The sequence below is a fragment of the Nasonia vitripennis genome, chromosome 2 (assembly GCF_009193385.2).
Source record: "Nasonia vitripennis strain AsymCx chromosome 2, Nvit_psr_1.1, whole genome shotgun sequence".
NCBI lineage: Eukaryota > Metazoa > Arthropoda > Insecta > Hymenoptera > Pteromalidae > Nasonia > Nasonia vitripennis.
Window position 1 is genome coordinate 16,227,196 of NC_045758.1, and position 17,620 is coordinate 16,244,815.

The following is a 17,620-nucleotide window of genomic DNA, read 5'->3' on the forward strand; positions in this document are numbered from 1 at the left end:
TTCTCCAGAGTCCAGACAGGCTGAGGAGAAATAAGCCTTTCAACATCTGTGTAGGATTGCAAAAGGAGCAATGAAGGGCAATAGAAACCAGAGAGAAGCACTAAGGAAGGCTCTGCTAGATATAAACCGAATGGACCGTGAATGGGCTTTTAGGAGGACTACTGGAAATTCATGCTGAGTAAGACTGGCGAAGCAGCATATTTAATCATGCAAATTGATCGAGGCTCATTGATACGCAGAGGCATGAAAAGCTCTCTCTCTCTCTCTCTCTCTCTCTCTCTCTCTCTCTCTCTCTCTCTCAGCGTCACAACAAACGCGAGCCGGACCAAATTTTCCATCCATCACCATAACTCAGCACTCCAACAATTCTCATTACAAGCGAGTGCGCGAGAGACATTAAGCTCCTTCCACGACAAACCTCTATACGCGTCGTTCCTCCGAGTCCTCGTAGCCCCTGCGCCTCTCTCTCCCTCTCAAGATTTTTCCTCTCCTTCGCTCGCTCTCGCACACAAAAGACGCTATTAACCTCGGCCGGCGGCGTCTGACAGATTTTATTGCAGTTTTTCACGTCGCGGCTTTATCATCCGCGTACGCGCGACACGCGGAAAGCACCTTTTCTGCCTCTCGCGAGCACGTTCGCGAGAATTTTTACGGAAATTTTTACTGCGCCCGTGTATACGTGCCATTATAATCTTGGGGTTGAATTTTGACATCCTTTTCCATACCCCGCTGAAAAGCACAGAACAGTACGATATTTTAATCAGCTTAATCTCCTCGCGGAGTGGAGAAGCCGGTTAACCGATGTAAAGTTAATCGGGAAAAAGTCGGCGCGAAAAAGCTCTCGCAACAGCTCCGCGCATAATCCTATTAAAATTTCATCTGTTTAACTTTGCAAATACCCCGGCGCTAATTGAATAATAAATCCTTAATTGCTAAATTAACAGGCTGCTGATATAATGTCCGACGGCCGCTACGCGCTTGCGCAAATAAAAACTTTTTATTGCCCGTCAAAACTTTTTGAGACGCTTCGCTGTCCGTCTGTATGCAGTACAACGGCGCTATCTGGTAATGGAAAAAACGAGGGAAAAAAAGCGACCGACGTGTCGATTCATCCTGTACATTGTCGCGCAGGAAAAATAATTTAACTTTTACGCGTTTGCTGGAAAGTTTATACGTTCGAGCTTCGCTCGCGATTTGCATTCCGAAATAATTAAAACGCAGTCGTCCGCTCTGTATAGGCGCGTATCATTCATTCCACGTGCGCGCGCTACACGGGGTCCAACATTTCACGTATCGGCCATTAGCCTTGCACGATCGACGCTAACTGCGCGAATCTAAATTTCGCGCGCTAAAACGGGAAGAGGATAAATTCGACGATTTATTTTGCGTACTCGTTATGAGATCGCGCGAGCGCGCGTATACAAATTAGCTCGCATTTCGCTTCCCGCGCGCGCGGAATTAATGCGGCATTAATGCACGTTTGCCCGTGCTACAAGCTTTGAGTCGCACACAAAAACTCGTACAACGCGATGCCTTTGAAACAAACTGTCCGAAATCGAATGCCACACTCGTGCATCTTCCATTACGCCAAAGGCGAAGCGTATTACAAAGCGCAGCAGCATGCAGAGAGGCCCGATGCAACAACACGGCAGGAAGGAGCGCATATAGCGTAGGTTATATGCACGGGAGAGGAGGAGGCGACCCTTCGGCCCCGATTCGATGAGTGACTCGCCTAAACGCGAGAGGCAATGACGCACGCAATCCGCTCCCTGTGAGCCTGATTCCCATGGGCTGCTACCGCTCTGCCGCCGAGGCTGATGCTCGATTTTGCATTTTGCGCCTGGAAATAGATTTTCGAGCTGCTGTACGAGGAATTTCGGCTGAGAATCAGACGTCGGAAAGCCGCTGTTGGGAGCCGTATTAAAAAGTTATCCGCTCGATCAATTTTGTATTTTAATAGTGTATTTTTTCTCAGAACTACGTTATCTCGGATTATCAGACAGACGCGAGTCACTGCTGCACAGCCACCTCATTATTCATTCGGATCGTGACTATCGCTTATTATTTTACATCACTTTGCGCAATAGAAACAAAACTCCTCGACGAGTATAACAGCTCTTGGAAGAGCTGGCACACGCGAGAAACAGTGTCAAGTGCTCGAAGGAAAAAGTATAAAAGACTCGACCTGCAAAGCTTCGAATTGAAAATTTCTGGAATTTGGAAAAACGTTTACACCCCGCCGCACGCGCGTACAAAAATCACTCGAAGTTTCTCCTCGCCCCTCGAGAAATTCCTCGCGCAAAACCGAGCGGATTACACTCGGCTGGCGCGAACAAACGAGAAACAGAGTGTGCCAGGATTCGAGATAAATGCCGCGCGCGGAGGGAGGGAGCGAGAGAGAAAAAAGTCAAGAAGAAGAAGAAAAACGCGAGCAGCCCCTTTCTCTGTATTAAAAAAAGGACGAGGAAGGAAGAAAAAGTAGCGCTAGCGCGCACGCACGGACGATTTGAAAAATGAAGTGCCGTCAGCGCGGAGGTAGGTATTTTGCGAGCACGCGCGCGAGAGAGAGAGAGAGAAAGAGAGCAGAGCTCGTGTCAAAATTAATCTGCCGGGCTGTAACAAAGAGAATAAGTGAGGAAATGGAGAGGTTAGCGCGCTGTTGGAATAAATAGGGTTCGAGTGCTTTTTTTCTATGTACGTTCTTATCTATATGTGTATTCCGGTGCTATCCGGATTCCCCGAAGAGGAAGCAATTGTAATTTTCCCTCTCGTAACGCCTCAATTGATAAAGTGTCGTCTGACACTCAAACGTTTACGACAAAAATCAGCACTACTCTGGCAATTAGTCGAGGTATACCTCCTTCACATCTCGCGCGCGCAGGATTACAGACTAGCGCTCTCTGTTCTGTCAAATCAGAAAGCCGGGCCGCGTGTCTGTCTCTCTGTTGGAAACTTTCTTTTCCCTCTCGTGCACCGGCAGCTGCTGCACGTATAGACACTCGCGAAAAGACCGACTGGAGAAGAGACAAATCGCTTTTCGTTTTCGTTCTCCCCCCGCACGCGCGCTCTGACAATTGCAACAACTGCGCGCAGTAGGAGAGAAAAAGCGCGACGTTAGGTGAATTCCTCGCGCGCTGCTACTGATTCGTCTTCCTTTGAAGTGTGTATCGTCGTCGTCGTCGTCGTCGAGAGAGAGAGAGTCGAGGGAAAAAGAGTTTAATTGAAAAAACGCGGCTGCTGCAACGGCGGAGCGGAAACCGATAGGGCGAGTCGAGAGTTGTTTTCTTTTTGTCGAGAGAGGATCGTCCGTCCCTTATAAAAGTTCTCCTCTATATAGAGAGAGATTTTTCCGATGATTTGACATCGATAATCTACAGCTGTGAGATAATTGCCCGTCGTATACGTCGCCGATGAAACGAAGAGGAGGAGCGTTAACGACGGCGCTACGCCGAGAGGCGCACAGAAATTTCCTTATCGCACATTCTCGAATTAGCGAGAGAGAGAGAGAGAGAGAGAGAGAGAGAGAGAGAGAGAGAGAGCGAGAGAGGCGAAGTCTTCTTGGGAGGTATACTCGCGAGAGAGCGCCGCGCACAGCGCCGTACGTTCATAAGATCGCTAATGAACCCTTAATTCGAGCTACAGCCTATAATCAATTTATCGACGATATTCCGCATATGCCTTTTTTGTCTCGCAGCCTCTCAGAGCTGCATGTGCAGTTAACCTACAGACTCACATATCTCTCTCTCTCTCTCTCTCTCTCTCTCTCGAGCTCCGCGCGATAAAAGTCCGCGACAATATATACAGGACAATAAAAATCCCTGCAGTCGTCACGATACACCGCGCAGCAGCAGAATAGTCGTTTAACGATCGCAAATAGATGTACGCGTTGAAAGCCAGCGAGCGTATCGCATAGCTCGACGACTGCGTGATGGACTTTTTGATACGCTTTCGATCTGCCCGATGCACTGCGGCGCAGGACGACTCGATTCGACGAACTGCACGCATGTGTATAACAGCTGACGCAACCATAGACGTCGGTGAAACGCAAACAATGCGCAGCGAGAGAGAGATGAGCGAAAAGAAAAAACGCGCAAGGTGATACGAGCGAATTTTTTCGGAAACGGGATATTCGCTATCGCGCTTTCTCGGGAATATCGATATGGTTTGTCGTAATCAGCGCGCGCTTTGTTTTTTTTTTTTTTTTATATTGTGTTCCAGATCAGTGGTGTATTTGATTTTTGCGCGAGATAAGTCGCGTGTAATCTGCGACGTTTATGATTTCGTGCAAAAAAAAGATTCACAAACGCCCGGCTGCAGTCGCAGAGATGATAAAGAGAGATAAACGCGGCGTGCGAGAGCACGCGTACATGAATTTTCGGCGCTGCGTATACGCCTCGTCGTTGTGTAAGAATCATATGCATAATGCATCGAACGATCAAGACGGCTAATTAAGGCAAATGACTGTAATAAGTTGTACTAATAACGCTAATTAATAGTTATCCGAAAGGACTTGATTATATTTCGCGAGGAAAAAACGAGGCTTATCTCCGGCTTCTTATCCGCGAACCTCGTGTTAATCGTCAGAAAAAGTCGCGCAATTTTCTCGCTAAGTACAAATTACATAAGGTGTGCAACGAAAATTCGCTCTCCGCCTATTCAGTGAGCTTCTAATTAAGCTCAGTCGGCTCTCTCTCTCTCTCTCTCTCTCTCCCTCGGCGAAGTGCATAAAATTAGCATTTGAAATACTTGTAATCGCATTGATTTACGATCGACTGACTTTTACGCCAATTATCCTTCACAGCGCGCGGTATTAAATTCAATTTGTTCGTAGAAGTCACGAGCGAAAAAAATACACGTTCTGATGCGGGAGCTCCTTTTCTTTGTGTGTGATCTTCCAAGATTCGATCGACGAATGTAAATAAACATTGCGTAAAGATCCCAACCTTGGAGAGACAGAGATCGAGGAAGAGATATCAGCAGCCTAATTGTTAAAGAGCGATAACGTATCAGATAAGGGTAACAGCGACAGCTATTTCACACACGTTCGGAAATTTGACGCACGGATTACTCGGAACCTCTCGTGCCCCCAGCATATATGTCAAATCTACACTGACTGTGTACACAACGAACTCGTTCCCAAAAGACGAGCGCAGCGCGAAAGGCGCGCGCAGCTCTCGACAAACATCTTGTTCCCTGAAACAGGGAACAACCTCACTCTCGTATATAGGTATATATACAGCAGGCTGGCACCTCTGGGCGATAAGCGATAAACGCCGGGTCGGGCGCGATAAAAAGCCGGTGCAGTCTATTACACAGCCGAAAGCCCCGGGAGTAAATTCGCCGAATGGCTTTTCGAGCGAATAACCGTAAAACTAGAGTCGATAATTCGTATAGGAGCGCAATTAGCCGTGAAAAAAGCGCTCGTTCTGCGGAGCAGGCCGAGAGAGAAGAGAGAGGGAGAGAGGGAGAGAGAGAGAGAGAGAGAGAGAGAGAGTTTGGTGACCTCCCGATGAGGAAATCGCGCGGACGCATCAGCGAGGCTTTATTTATATACCGGTCGTCTCGCGACGACGACGACAACGCTAGACTGTGTGCCGCGCGCGCGATTTATATTTGGACGCCGCAGTGTGCGCGCGAGAAGTACCAATTGTAATTTGTAATAACCGCCCGCAGTGTTGTGTATCTCGCGCAGAGAGCAGCGGCAGCAGCAAGCGCTCGGCGCGATCGCGGGGACTATAAATAAAGGCGAGCGGCTGCGCGATTTTTGATAGCGGAATGTAGAGCAGTTTCCGTATCACGCGCGATACGGCTCCTCTAGCCGCGCGCGACTGCGTTTCACTGCACAAGTATCGTATCGTCATTGGCAAAATACATATGAGGAGATGAAGGAACAACTCACTGTTCTTGCGCGCTTCCTCGTCCTCGGTCCTCTCGCTGGCCTTCCAGACCTGCAGCATAACCTCCCGGCTGACGTTCCGGTTCTCCAAGAACTTGTCCAGCAGCTCGCACTGCGCGTCGGCCCGCTTGTGTCTCTTGGCCGCGGCGAAGCCGCCGACCCTCTCGGGGCAGGCGAGCAGAGCGCAGCAGACGGCGAGGCTCACCAGGTATCCCGTCCTCCCGACGCTTCTCCCCTTGCCCGCAGCCATTATCGCGACCTCGACCTTCGCGCGCGCGGTAAGAGAGAGAGAGAGAGAGAGAGAGAGAGAGAGAGAGAGAGAGAGAGAGAGGGGAGGTCGATGTCCTCGCTGCCGCTCTGCACCTTGCACACTAGCACTCTCAGCTGATCGCGCACTATCCTCCTTCGATCGGATCCGCGTGCGTACTCGCGACGAGGGCAGACGGGAATCGCCGCAAGTACTTATCTCACTCTGAAGCGACTGTCAAAACGCGAGCCGGTGCGCAAAAGCCCGTACGCACTGCACCTACGAGGGGTCTGTCTCCTTTTTAACGCGACGACTCACGCACGACTCGTATGCGTACCGCAGCGGCGGACGAAAAAGCACAATGTCATATATGCCAGGACACGGCAGGATAGCTGTGGAGCACAATAAGCTGCACAGCGCGTGCGAGCGAACGAGCGAGCGAACGAGCGAGCGAACGAGCGAGCGAGCGGCGGACTGCACGAGGCGCGTCCCGCGAATGGCTCGATGCTACTGAGAGGCGAGCGCGCGCCGGCGAGTCAGTCTATCGCTCTGCTCCCCTCGAGTCGCGCTGATCTCGCTGGCTGCAGTGGAGGGAGACTCTTTCTCCTCCCGTCGTCGTACCTATAGTGCGAATATACAGTGTGCGTGCGGTCGGCCGGCCCTACAGTGACTACCCGCTAGTCACTACACTCTGCCGGCCTGTACAGCGTCTACCTGTTTTAGCCGTTGCAGCCACAGCTTCTCTCTTTCTCGCTCTCGTCGTCTGATGCATGCACCTACGTATACCTGCATGGCGCACATGCAGAAGCGAGAGTCGCATTTTTTGCCGAATTCTTTTCACCTTCTTTCCCTTCTTTGTCCCCGCGGCTCCTCGTCTTTTCTTCTTCGCGATGATCGAGAGACAATTTTTCTCGAGGGTTTTCTATTTTCGAGACCTGCAGGCCACTCGAGCGAGCGAGCTTTGCGTATAGTAATTGTCCCGACGGGTGAGCGAGTGCAGTCAAGAGGGACTCCACGCAGAGTCCACATACCGCGCGGCTATACCTACATACTTGAAAATTCATGTCCCGATGGCTTCTGAGAGCGCTGTGCTCTCTCTCTCTCTCTCTGTTCTATTCTAAATATTTGTGTAAATCGATGCTCTGCGCTTTGTATACCACGACGCTCAACTTGTGCGCGTTTCTTATATACCTGATGCGTGATGTGCTAGCGTCTATTTTTGGCCGTTTTTTACGTGTGGCCCGTTTCCACGGTCTTTTTTCTTTACGTGCGTTCGTTGTTGGACTTTTTTGCTTGCGTGATAATACACGACGCTTCTGTTTCTGTCCTGATTTTTTGCCCCGAGCGGATTCGCCGCAGTGAATATTTCAATTTCAACGCGCATGCGATGATAAAACTATAATTTGATATTACGCAGCAAAAAGATGCGACATTCGTTCCTTTCATTTATTTATCTCCGACTATTCTTCATACGCCTTTTATTTTTCAGATACGACGAACGTTTCATTATTATTTATCAGCTACGCGCGATGTGTCATCGTTCCGCTTACTCGGATCATATCCTGGTATCCTTTTGATGTTAGGAATATCTTCAAATGTCAACATATTGTTATCCCTTATTTAGTTATTCTTTAATATGTTACTTTGAAAAAATACTGCACCATTTTTCTGAAAATAATATTTTCTAGAATTTCAAAAAAACTTTCATCGCCAATATACGCAGAAGAAAATTGATTCATAAGCGCTTTATGCAATTCGAATTAATGCAATGAGTAACACTTGGTTGCATCGTCCAAATGATCGTCGAATTAAAACGCCAAATACCGCCGAAAAATTCTTACATCATACCCCCACATAACAATCGTTCATCCACCTGAAGCAAAATTCCAAGCCATAACAATCAGCATCTCGGCGATCGCCGCAAATAGGCTGCCGCGCGTTCAAAGCACCTATATCCCCGCAACGACAAGCGCCGTAAAGTCTAAACTAGGCCACCACCGGACCGCCAGCCAATAAAGCATCTCTCGCTTCGCTCCTACCATCGGCATTCGGCATCCGACGTTACACACACACCCATCTCTCTTGCACACGCACACAGTCTCTTTCGCCTGCTGCTTTTGCATTCGGTCGAAGTCGCCGGCTTCTTTTTCCTTCTCCTCCCTCCCTCTCTCTCTCTCTCTCTCTCTCTTTCTCCTATACGAGCATCGGGCCATTCGGGCCACACGAGTAGCTTCGCGCGCCTGACATGTACTTATAGTTTTTCGAGTTCGCTTCAGCGCAGTTTTTTAGCTCAACACGTATATCGTATATGTAGTTGCGCTCTTGGAACCGCACGCATTCCTCGGCGGATTTTAATTGTATCCAGAGGAATTCGGGACGGGTCCTTTTGTTCAAGGATTGGCTGTAGTTATTTGCCGGTGGTGCGCTTTTTATCGGCAGGACACCATTTTTGTGCGTTAATGAGTATAGGGCGATGTCGTAAGTATATAAGAGGTATTCGCGAGAGGATCATGATACACTTTTCGCTAGATTTTAAACCATGATTCAACAAGTTGCAGAAAAAGTTATTTTTTATGAGACTTTTCCGTGCAAACTGTGAGCATTGCGAGCTAGCATCTTTTATAAGCACCTTCGGCGCGAATTACGTCGTACAGGATTTATTATTGCAATAGAAAATAGTCCTCTCGTAAATAAGTACTAGCTTGTAGTCGATGTTATACAATTGAACGCACGAGGTTGAATACTATATAGTTGTTCTCGTACATACGCTTACAACGAATTATTATATGCAAGTAGGATGCGTAATGATGCGCGTTAGAAGAATTTAGAGAAGAATAAATTAACGCGATTGTAAAATACAGAGAGGCACTTGCGATGAACTATGCTGATTTGCGATTTATGTAAATCTTTTACATTACTCGGCATTTTTACTTTTAGAGCAAGCGTCAATGCTCGGCGTAGCAGCTGCTCAACTTTACGACTGTTTATTAGTTATGTACAGTTTATGAATTATAATAAAACAATAGTAATAAAATTTAATAAAAAATGGTTTATGTATTTACCTAATTTTATTGAATACTAAAAAATTAAATATCAAAAGCGAAAGCATTGAATAATAGTATCAAGTTTTATTCGTCTTTTTCGTAAAAATAGAAGCTTTCATACAAAATCGTTCAGTCGAGCAAAAGAAGAACGCTACTGATTCTTAAATATTATTGCTTACTCTGTAGTATAATGGACTTAGAAAAATACATCAATAAATCAGCACGTGTTGTGCCCTCGCATTCAGTCAATCCAAATGCACCCTTATGGCATTAAGTCGCAATTAGCACGAACGACACGAGATTACACAATGGTGATTTTCGTTCCGATTGCGTTTATCTGCCAAATGTTTAGCCCCTCGTAATCTTCGATCGTGCCTTGGATCTGGTCAGGCGTGAAACCCTTGCCAGTACAGCGCTCCATGATGTCCGACACCTTGGCCACCTTTTCGTCGCCCGCAAGCTCGCAAATGATCTGGTATATCTTGTTTTTGTTCTGGTTCTCTCGGTTGACCGGCCCCTTGATCTGGTCTGAATAGTTGATTGAGTGTTTGGACATTTCAATGAGTCTGTTCGCCTCCCGCACATCGTCCTTGTCGACTGTATTTGAAAGCCGCAAGCGGGCCAGTGCAGTAGACAGTCGCAAAACTCCGAGAAGATTTCTGGCGGACGTGAAAGTCTTGTCCGCGCTGTTGCGAGCTTCTCTTCGCATTTCGACGTAGGTGTCTAGAAATGAAATAAAATTTGTTACATATGGCCTATTCATTGTTACTGAATCGTTAATCATACAAATGCATATAAATAACTCACCGACAATGTAGTCTGTCAAATCCTCTGGTATCATGGGAGTTTTTGATTTGCACATTAAAATGTATCTTCGCATCAGACCCATATCCATGGCATTGCCTTCAGTAGCAGGATGGCAAGAATGCTGGTGGACGTATGTGATGTGGTTAGCTAGTCTGAAAATAAAAAAAATTAAAACAAGCATGACAAATGAAAAAATTCACACTCGAATTATCGGTCGGAAATATGTTAATGCAACTCACTTGCGATCATTTTCCCTATCCGCGTTATCCTGAATCAACCACAACAGATCGAATCGGGACAGTAGGGCAGCCGGTAGCTGAATATTTTGCTCGATACTCCTCTTGGGGTTGTACCTACCATAAGCCGGATTAGCCGCGGCAAGAATAGACACCCTGGCGTTGAGACGCGCCATTATTCCGGCCTTGGCAATGGAGATGGTCTGTTGCTCCATGACCTCGTGGATGGCCGTACGATCATTCTCCGCCATCTTATCGAATTCGTCAATGCAGCAGATACCTTGATCAGCCAAAACGAGTGCACCACCCTCCAGAGTCATCTGATTGGTAAGTGGGTCCTTGATGACGGCGGCGGTAAGACCGACGCCCGAGGAACCTCGACCTGTGGTGTATTGCGAACGCGGTGCCAACCGAGTGATGAACGAGAGCAGCTGGGACTTGGCCACACCGGGATCACCCATCAAACAAATGTTGATGTTACCTGTTGTTTGCAAGCACATTGTATTAGATCTTGTTAAGTTTGGTTAGAAATTAAGAATTCGAGTGGATGATTAACCTCTGATTTTGATATCTCCTTTCTTTTTGTCAGTACCGCCGACGAGAAGTAACAGTAGCGCCTTCTTGACGTCTTCTAAACCGTAAATTTCTGGAGCTATAGAGCTTGCAAGTTTGGAGTAAAAGTCCTCTTGCGTCAGATCAACAAGTTCTTCTTCCGTTAATTCTGCGGGAGCGCTTTCATCTTGAGATAAACTGAGATTATCAATATGCTAAGAAAGAGAATTTTAATTATTAAAATTAGGGAAATTGAGTCAAGTCGAGCGTTTGTGTGTAAATTATAAAAAAAAACTTACATGAGCATCCATATAAGTTTCACTCAAAAGACCTGCAGCTTCTGCTCTAGAAGTGAACCCAGTTTTCAAAATTGGTAAAAAAATTCCAGTAAGTACTACATGATCACCAGGCTGACACTGCCTGGTCAATTCTCCTCTGCAATAAACTGTTAGAGATCTTGGAATATGCCCTGTAGGCACTTGATCACTCTACAAAAAAAATAATACGATTAATTTGTGAAATGAACAGTGCAAAAAGTAGATGTAGAACTAGATATAATTTTAATATCAAATAAAAAGTAATACTTTTTAAAATAAAACTCACATGCTCTTGAATTTTAATTTCTTGAAACTTGACGAATTTAGAGCCTTTTGATTGCTGATATAATCTGCCACCAGACTTATTTACACGACAATCTTCACTCGGACAAGTTTGCAAAGGCATGAAACTCATAGATTGCACAATCTGATAAGTTTCAGCACCACATTGATCACAGGTATATGTAGCAATGACCATGAGTGGCTTTACTTCTGTAGTTCTAGTAACAATACCACGTACTGTCACTAGTTGTCCTATATTCGTAGCTTTTACGTCTCTCACTGACATTGACTTGGCATCATTGAAATTTTTAAAGTAAATTTCGCTGCAATTCAAAATGCATTTTATACTTTATTACTTGTTCTTAATATTGAGAGAATAAGTTATTAATATAAATTCACTCACAAGCGTCGCATCAGTTCAGGAGCATACTTGTTTCTGGGATCCCTTTGCTCTCCTGGATGTTGATTGCGAGCTTCCATCATTAAACGATGCTCAATATAAATATCTAAGGTATCTTTAGCAGATACTGCCCTTTCTCTAAAGTCGGGCAGAATACTTTGAACAAGCTATAATAATTTCATATTAATAAAAAAAGTTGCACAGAAAATTTTACACAAATTTTGATTAACGGCACAGATGACTTACATCTAGAAGTAAATTGACGTAACGCCGAGTATTCTTCGTTATCATTTCAGCAAGTTCGTCATCAAAATCCTTAACATCATCCAAGTCTATGATCAATGCAACTTGATCTCGATGTGCCAAATTTGTTAATTGGTTTCTATACTTAAAAATCTTGTTGCCCGTTTTATCATCCATTTTTGAATACTCCGTAAGAAACAACTTGAGTTGATCTATAACAAAAACAAGCCATCACAAAAAAAAATCTTAAATTTTTCCAAGCCTAGGTTAAAATTTTATTTTGTCGCAATTCTTGTAATTCTTACCTCTATCTTTATCGTAATCTCTCGAAAGTTTCGGAGGCATGATTGCGAATGTTTAAGACACTCGTCGGCAATAATAAACAATAACAAGTTACAGCAAAAGTAACAAAAATATCACGAGATGAAAAGCGAAGATTGTCCAGATGCCGCGCTCTGATTGTTGTGTGTTTGGGAGACGTTTTCTGCAGGTTTTCCCGCGTAAAGGAGCCAATCGACCGCCGAATTCGATTCGATATTTATCGATACATATCGACGCATTCAAAATGTTACAAATCTTACTACCTTAATTTTTTAAATTAAATCTAGATAGAATCTTGAATAAAAAAAAGTATTCGAAAATTAATCAAATTTATTTTCTTCATAAGTTCGTACCTACATTGTATATGTATACAAAAAGCTGAAAAAAAAAAAAATATATATATATATATATATATTAAAATCGGGTGTTGCTCAGCTTTGAAAACTCGCCACTTTATGGAAATTAGCATGGGCTTTTTGGCGCTGCGGTATCGTTGAATTGCCAATAGATATAATATTCTGATTCTAGGTCAAGTAAATGTCTGTATTACCGCCCCTAGTCGGCAGGGCAGTGTAAACATAGACGACGCGCATCGCGCACGTGTTTTTCATCGCGTCCGATACACTTGTCAAATAATTTAATAAAAATGGGAAAAGCTAAAAAAGTGAAGGTGTCAAAGGGTGAAACAAGCCTACCAAAAGTTGGTTTGGCCGAGCAAATAGAGGAGGGGCAGTTCGCAAAACCTAAAAACCGACAGAAATTGCGATTCCGGAACGACGATGACGAAGAGGTTATAACAGCTTTTATTTAAAATTTTTTCTTTATTTCTTTTCATCAACAAAAGTTGTATACTTCAATTGAAATTTTCAAGCGTTAATTTTATTCATAATTTATGGTTTTTTGCAGTTCGTGGATTCCAAAACAACACAAAAAATTCTGGCTCAGGCTAGACGGCAACAGCAAGAAATGGAAGAAGAAAACGGAGTAGGAACCTCAAAACCTGCTAGAAAACCAATCACAAAACTGGGAGACGATTTTAGTGATGAGGAGCAGTCCAGTGATGAAGAAGGTGTTACTGGTACTGAGTACTATGAAGACATTGAAATTGATGAAGAGGACGAAAGAGCTCTAGAGATGTTTATGAACAAGGATAAGGGGCCGACAAGAACTCTTGCAGACATAATTATGGAAAAATTGACAGAAAAGAAAACTGAGATAGAGACACAATTTTCAGATGTTGGCTCAATACAGATGCAAGAGATTGATCCAAGAGTCAAAGCCATGTATGAAGGAGTAAGAGATGTATTACGAAAATACCGCAGTGGTAAATTGCCAAAAGCTTTTAAAATTATACCCAGTTTGAGGAATTGGGAACAAATATTGTATATCACAGATCCTGCCAGCTGGTCTGCAGCAGCCATGTACCAAGGAACCAGAATTTTTGCTTCTAATTTGAAAGAAAAGATGGCTCAGAGATTTTATAATCTTGTACTTTTACCCCGTATTAGAGACGATTTAGCAGAATACAAAAGACTGAACTTTCATTTATATCAAGCTTTGAGAAAATCATTATTCAAACCTGGTGGTTTCATGAAAGGTATTTTGCTGCCTCTTCTTGAATCTGGAACTTGTACCTTGAGGGAGGCTACTATTGTTGGATCTGTTGTTGCTAAAAACTCTATACCTATTTTACACTCAGCAGCAGCAATATTGAAGATTGCTGAAATGGATTATACTGGAGCTAACAGTATTTTTCTCAGAATATTCTTTGATAAAAAGTATGCTTTGCCTTACAGAGTTGTTGATGGAGTTGTGTTTCACTTTTTGAGGTATGAATTTACTTTATTATTTTCAAAGATTTGTTTGATTTCAATATCAAAAGTTAAAATTCATTATTCAATTTTTTGTTAGGTTCGAGAGGGATCCAAGAGAATTACCTGTTCTATGGCATCAAGCATTATTGACATTTGTACAGCGGTATAAAAGCGATATAAGCACAGAGCAAAGAGAAGCCTTGTTGGAATTGTTAAAGAAAAAATCGCATCACAGTGTCACCCCAGAAATTCGAAGAGAGTTGCGAGCAGCTAAGTGTAGAGATGTTGAATTATCAGAGCCCATGCAAGAACCCATGATAACATAGACTGATATAGGTGAACTTTCTGTACAGTGATTTTATATAAAAGTTACATGTAAAATTCGGATAAAAATCGTAAAACTTGTTAGACTTTATTTTTATGATTCATTACGATAAGAAATTTATCTATCTAATTATATTTATAAAATAATAGGTAATCAAATATTCATTGTTTATATCAATTGAATTACCTTTTATTTTATTGTTTCATTTTGCTGAAACCTAGGAACTAATTTAAGTTAGGTTTGTAAATCGTAAATAAACACATTTACAATGTTTAAATGAATTCAATTTTATGTACAAAAACTGATAAATTAAAAATCTTATACATGTATATTGTTTACTTCATTGAGTTACAATGTATTTACTGTTAGTACTGAAAACTAATGATTAACAACATAAATCGGACCTTATATCATTGCTGCATATATTACTTAAACAGCGAATGTTTCAAGCAATTCTTATATTAAATACATGTGATATATTTCATTATGTATTATGAAAAAATGATGTTCTATTTACACAGAAATGATGAATGTCATCTCAAAACAGCAACATTCTGTTTTACAGAATTGTGGAATAAAATTAACACTTACATACCTGTATAATCTAACAGTCTTATTTAAAAAATCTTTAATCTTTAATTAAAAAACAAACTGTAAAAATAAATCGAACGTCTTGTGCGCAATCATTAAGTCATGTATACAAACAAGAAATATCCTTAAACAACATATGAACGCCTGCCATGAAGGTTAATAAGTTTAGTTGTAAAGATTTTACTCGCTATATACTTTGTATCTGTTCAATTCGATGCTACACGATCGATTGTTATGCAAGAATTCTTAAATTTAAGTGTTTCTATATTGACGTTTACGTAACAACATTCATAGGAACATAGAGACTCCAAAATCGCCTTCTTTGTGACGAACCAGTTTTCTTAATTGGCAAGTCACTACGTCTATTAAATGACCTATTTAAGGTTTTCATTTTTTCTTGAAGAAGCTAGTAATACTCTTAGATCCAGCTGCTGCTTTTTGTCTTGCTAACTCTTTCTTTGAAACCGTAGGTGTTTTAGGAGGCTGTAAGTATATTAAGCTAATTAGTGCAATTAAAAAAATCTTTGAAATTATTTAATCGTCTCTTTTAAACAAACCTTTTCTGGCTTAGTTAGGTCAAGAGCTCCATTTCGTGGAGATTCTTCTTGAGCCTCTTTCTTAGGCCTTTTCTCGTCTGTTGCATCTTTTGGACTGCTGAGTTTACGTTTCTTTTGTTCTGAATCGTCGGGTAAATTAAGATACTGATGCAACTTTTTGGACAAGTCTTCTGCAAGGTATTCAGCAACTATGCCATGAGCATACTTCATATATTCTGAAACATATAAAGATGAGTGAATGTTTTTTTAAAAATGATCAAACTATAGTAGTATGTTGTGTGTTTGAAAATCACCTGATTCAGTTCCACCCTCATATTTACTGCTTTTTACATAATTAGCGCTAACAGCACCTTGGGATACATGGATACCTTTTTGCCTCACAATTTCTGCCACTCGCTCGACCTTCTTTCGCAACCAACTCAATGTCTTGTCTTCATTGTACTTGAATGCTTGTAAAGACTCATCTCCTTTTCGATCTGCCACCAATGATAATTTCAAGCTTTGACATTTCACAAGACGAGTTGTTTCTGGATAGTCTTCGTCTCGAAGACATTGTTCCAGTGGCATTACTTGTTGAGACTAAAAAATATAAACAGGGCAAAAAATTAATTTGAGTACATAGACTAGATTGTACAAAATTCTGTACAAATAAAATGCATACTTTTCTCAAGTACGGGAGAATCAAAAAGATTGGATCGATGGGAGTTGAAAGGTGCATCTTCCCATCTGATCTGACATTATCATCGATGAACCAAGATCTCTTATTCTCATCAAATGTCATGACCTCTTGGATGGTCAGGTCTCCAGGACTGAACACAAACATTGCAGCTTGATTAGAAGCTGGGTGTCTGAGCTTGACCATATCAGGGTGTACACCTTCAGAGCTTTCCAAACTTTCCCCTGCAAACGAAAAAAATAACGATAATCGCTAATTGTCAATGTGATCAGAACTTTCATTCATAGTTTGATAAGCTTGTAAGTCAATAAGCACAATGTCGCAATCCGCGGAACGTAAATATAGAAAGTACGTTTTTACGCCATTGAACGGCACTGTAGAGGCACACAATGCAACCTACAGTATCTGCAGAAAAGAAAACGAAAGGTGCTTTACCTTTCATGAGGAAAACCCACGTATTGGAATTGGCGCTCGAGCCCGACTTGACGAACTTCTTGGGAGATCCTTTGACCCGCGGCATCTTGGATTCTATTATAATACGATTCGCGCGTCACCTGCAGTTTTATAATAACCTGCAAAAAATCGATGACGTGCGGCAACCCCCGTCGCGGCCAGAGAGAGAGATAGAGAGAGAGAGAGAGAGAGAGAGAGAGAGAGAGAGAGAGAAAGAGAGAGAGCACTTATTCAAAGCCACAAAAACTAGCAGCAGCTCTCCGAAAAGATGTCTCGAGTTTCGCAGGTCCACCAGCAGAGGCCAAGCTCCAAAATCTTGCGGTTGTTTCAGATAACAGTAATTCTTAGTTGGGATTATATCTCTCTGGAGCAGCTTTGTCGTAAGTACGGCGCGCACGTAAGTATCAATGCCCTCGCAAGTTCAATCCCCCGGACGCCGATTCAATGCACCAGGTCATCTCTACAGCCCTGCAAATATAGAGGATGTGTATATTTATCCGCACTTCTCTCACTCCGCATACACACGCGGCAAAACAAAAGCGCGCGAATTGGTGCTCCAACTGGCACAGCGCACAGCAAACGCCACTTGTAAGTTTACGACAATTAAATTTTCCCGAGGAGAGTACATTCGCGCAACGTACCTACAACGCTCAACAATCGCGACGGGCCATCTTATGGGGGGAATTATGCTCGCGCGTATGTAGCATATATGTATGAATGTATGTATATGGCATGTAGACTCGCTCTCTCTGGTGTGGAGGCAGGCAACTATAGAGAGAGAGACGGCTCACGGCAGGCTGATGCGTGAGCAGCGTCGACGAGACTCCGGCCAACCCCGGAGCGCCGTATATTATATGCG

General features: G+C 43.2%; 4 protein-coding genes across 5 annotated transcripts in view; 1 reads left to right on the top strand and 3 right to left on the bottom strand.

The window, feature by feature from the left end:
• Nucleotides 1-6,689, bottom strand: part of LOC100121936 (division abnormally delayed protein) — a 110,695-nt gene extending 104,006 nt beyond the window's left edge. Inside the window, exon 1 of the mRNA XM_003425338.5 lies at nucleotides 5,900-6,689. Within this exon, the coding sequence (XP_003425386.1) occupies nucleotides 5,900-6,146 (247 nt within the window). The 5' untranslated portion in view covers nucleotides 6,147-6,689. The remainder of the gene's footprint in view (nucleotides 1-5,899) is intronic.
• A 2,562-nt stretch (nucleotides 6,690-9,251) lies between these two features.
• On the bottom strand, nucleotides 9,252-12,490 carry LOC100122006 (DNA replication licensing factor Mcm7). The gene is made up of 9 exons (XM_001605560.6): nucleotides 12,330-12,490; nucleotides 12,028-12,236; nucleotides 11,785-11,948; nucleotides 11,386-11,704; nucleotides 11,082-11,270; nucleotides 10,787-10,997; nucleotides 10,234-10,711; nucleotides 9,995-10,146; nucleotides 9,252-9,910 (listed from the first exon to the last, which is right to left on the bottom strand). The coding sequence occupies exons 1-9, from the start codon at nucleotides 12,367-12,369 to the stop codon at nucleotides 9,489-9,491; spliced, it is 2,184 nt and encodes a 727-aa protein (XP_001605610.1). The 5' UTR covers nucleotides 12,370-12,490; the 3' UTR covers nucleotides 9,252-9,488.
• Nucleotides 12,491-12,492: 2 nt separating this feature from the next.
• Nucleotides 12,493-14,813, top strand: LOC100122020 (bystin). The gene is made up of 3 exons (XM_001605576.6): nucleotides 12,493-13,135; nucleotides 13,252-14,174; nucleotides 14,257-14,813. The coding sequence occupies exons 1-3, from the start codon at nucleotides 12,992-12,994 to the stop codon at nucleotides 14,483-14,485; spliced, it is 1,296 nt and encodes a 431-aa protein (XP_001605626.2). The 5' UTR covers nucleotides 12,493-12,991; the 3' UTR covers nucleotides 14,486-14,813.
• On the bottom strand, nucleotides 14,747-17,583 carry LOC100678026 (ribonuclease H2 subunit B). Of its 2 annotated transcripts, XM_008204058.4 has the most exons (6): nucleotides 17,403-17,583; nucleotides 16,744-17,229; nucleotides 16,294-16,532; nucleotides 15,926-16,211; nucleotides 15,633-15,847; nucleotides 14,747-15,558 (listed from the first exon to the last, which is right to left on the bottom strand). In XM_008204058.4, exons 2-6 carry the CDS (start codon nucleotides 16,826-16,828, stop codon nucleotides 15,463-15,465), a joined length of 921 nt encoding a protein of 306 aa, XP_008202280.1. In that variant the 5' UTR covers nucleotides 16,829-17,229; nucleotides 17,403-17,583; the 3' UTR covers nucleotides 14,747-15,462. The 2 variants fall into 2 exon arrangements, with proteins under 2 accessions (XP_008202280.1, XP_031779639.1); XM_031923779.1 differs by having other exon boundaries at nucleotides 14,747-15,574; nucleotides 16,744-17,485.
• Nucleotides 17,584-17,620: the final 37 nt, after the last annotated feature.

Coding starts and splice junctions, on each gene's coding strand:
- LOC100122006 (XM_001605560.6), bottom strand. CDS start 12,369: ATGCCTCCGAAACTTTCGAGAGATTACGATAAAGATAGAG. Junction 10,712..10,786: donor AGGAGATATCAAAATCAGAG/GTTAATCATCCA, acceptor TGCAAACAACAG/GTAACATCAACATTTGTTTG. Junction 9,911..9,994: donor TTTGACAGACTACATTGTCG/GTGAGTTATTTA, acceptor TTTCATTTCTAG/ACACCTACGTCGAAATGCGA.
- LOC100122020 (XM_001605576.6), top strand. CDS start 12,992: ATGGGAAAAGCTAAAAAAGTGAAGGTGTCAAAGGGTGAAACAAGCCTA. Junction 13,136..13,251: donor GGAACGACGATGACGAAGAG/GTTATAACAGCT, acceptor GGTTTTTTGCAG/TTCGTGGATTCCAAAACAAC. Junction 14,175..14,256: donor GTTGTGTTTCACTTTTTGAG/GTATGAATTTAC, acceptor ATTTTTTGTTAG/GTTCGAGAGGGATCCAAGAG.
- LOC100678026 (XM_008204058.4), bottom strand. CDS start 16,828: ATGCCGCGGGTCAAAGGATCTCCCAAGAAGTTCGTCAAGTCGGGCTCG. Junction 16,212..16,293: donor TTCTCCCGTACTTGAGAAAA/GTATGCATTTTA, acceptor TATATTTTTTAG/TCTCAACAAGTAATGCCACT. Junction 15,559..15,632: donor ACCTAACTAAGCCAGAAAAG/GTTTGTTTAAAA, acceptor ATATACTTACAG/CCTCCTAAAACACCTACGGT.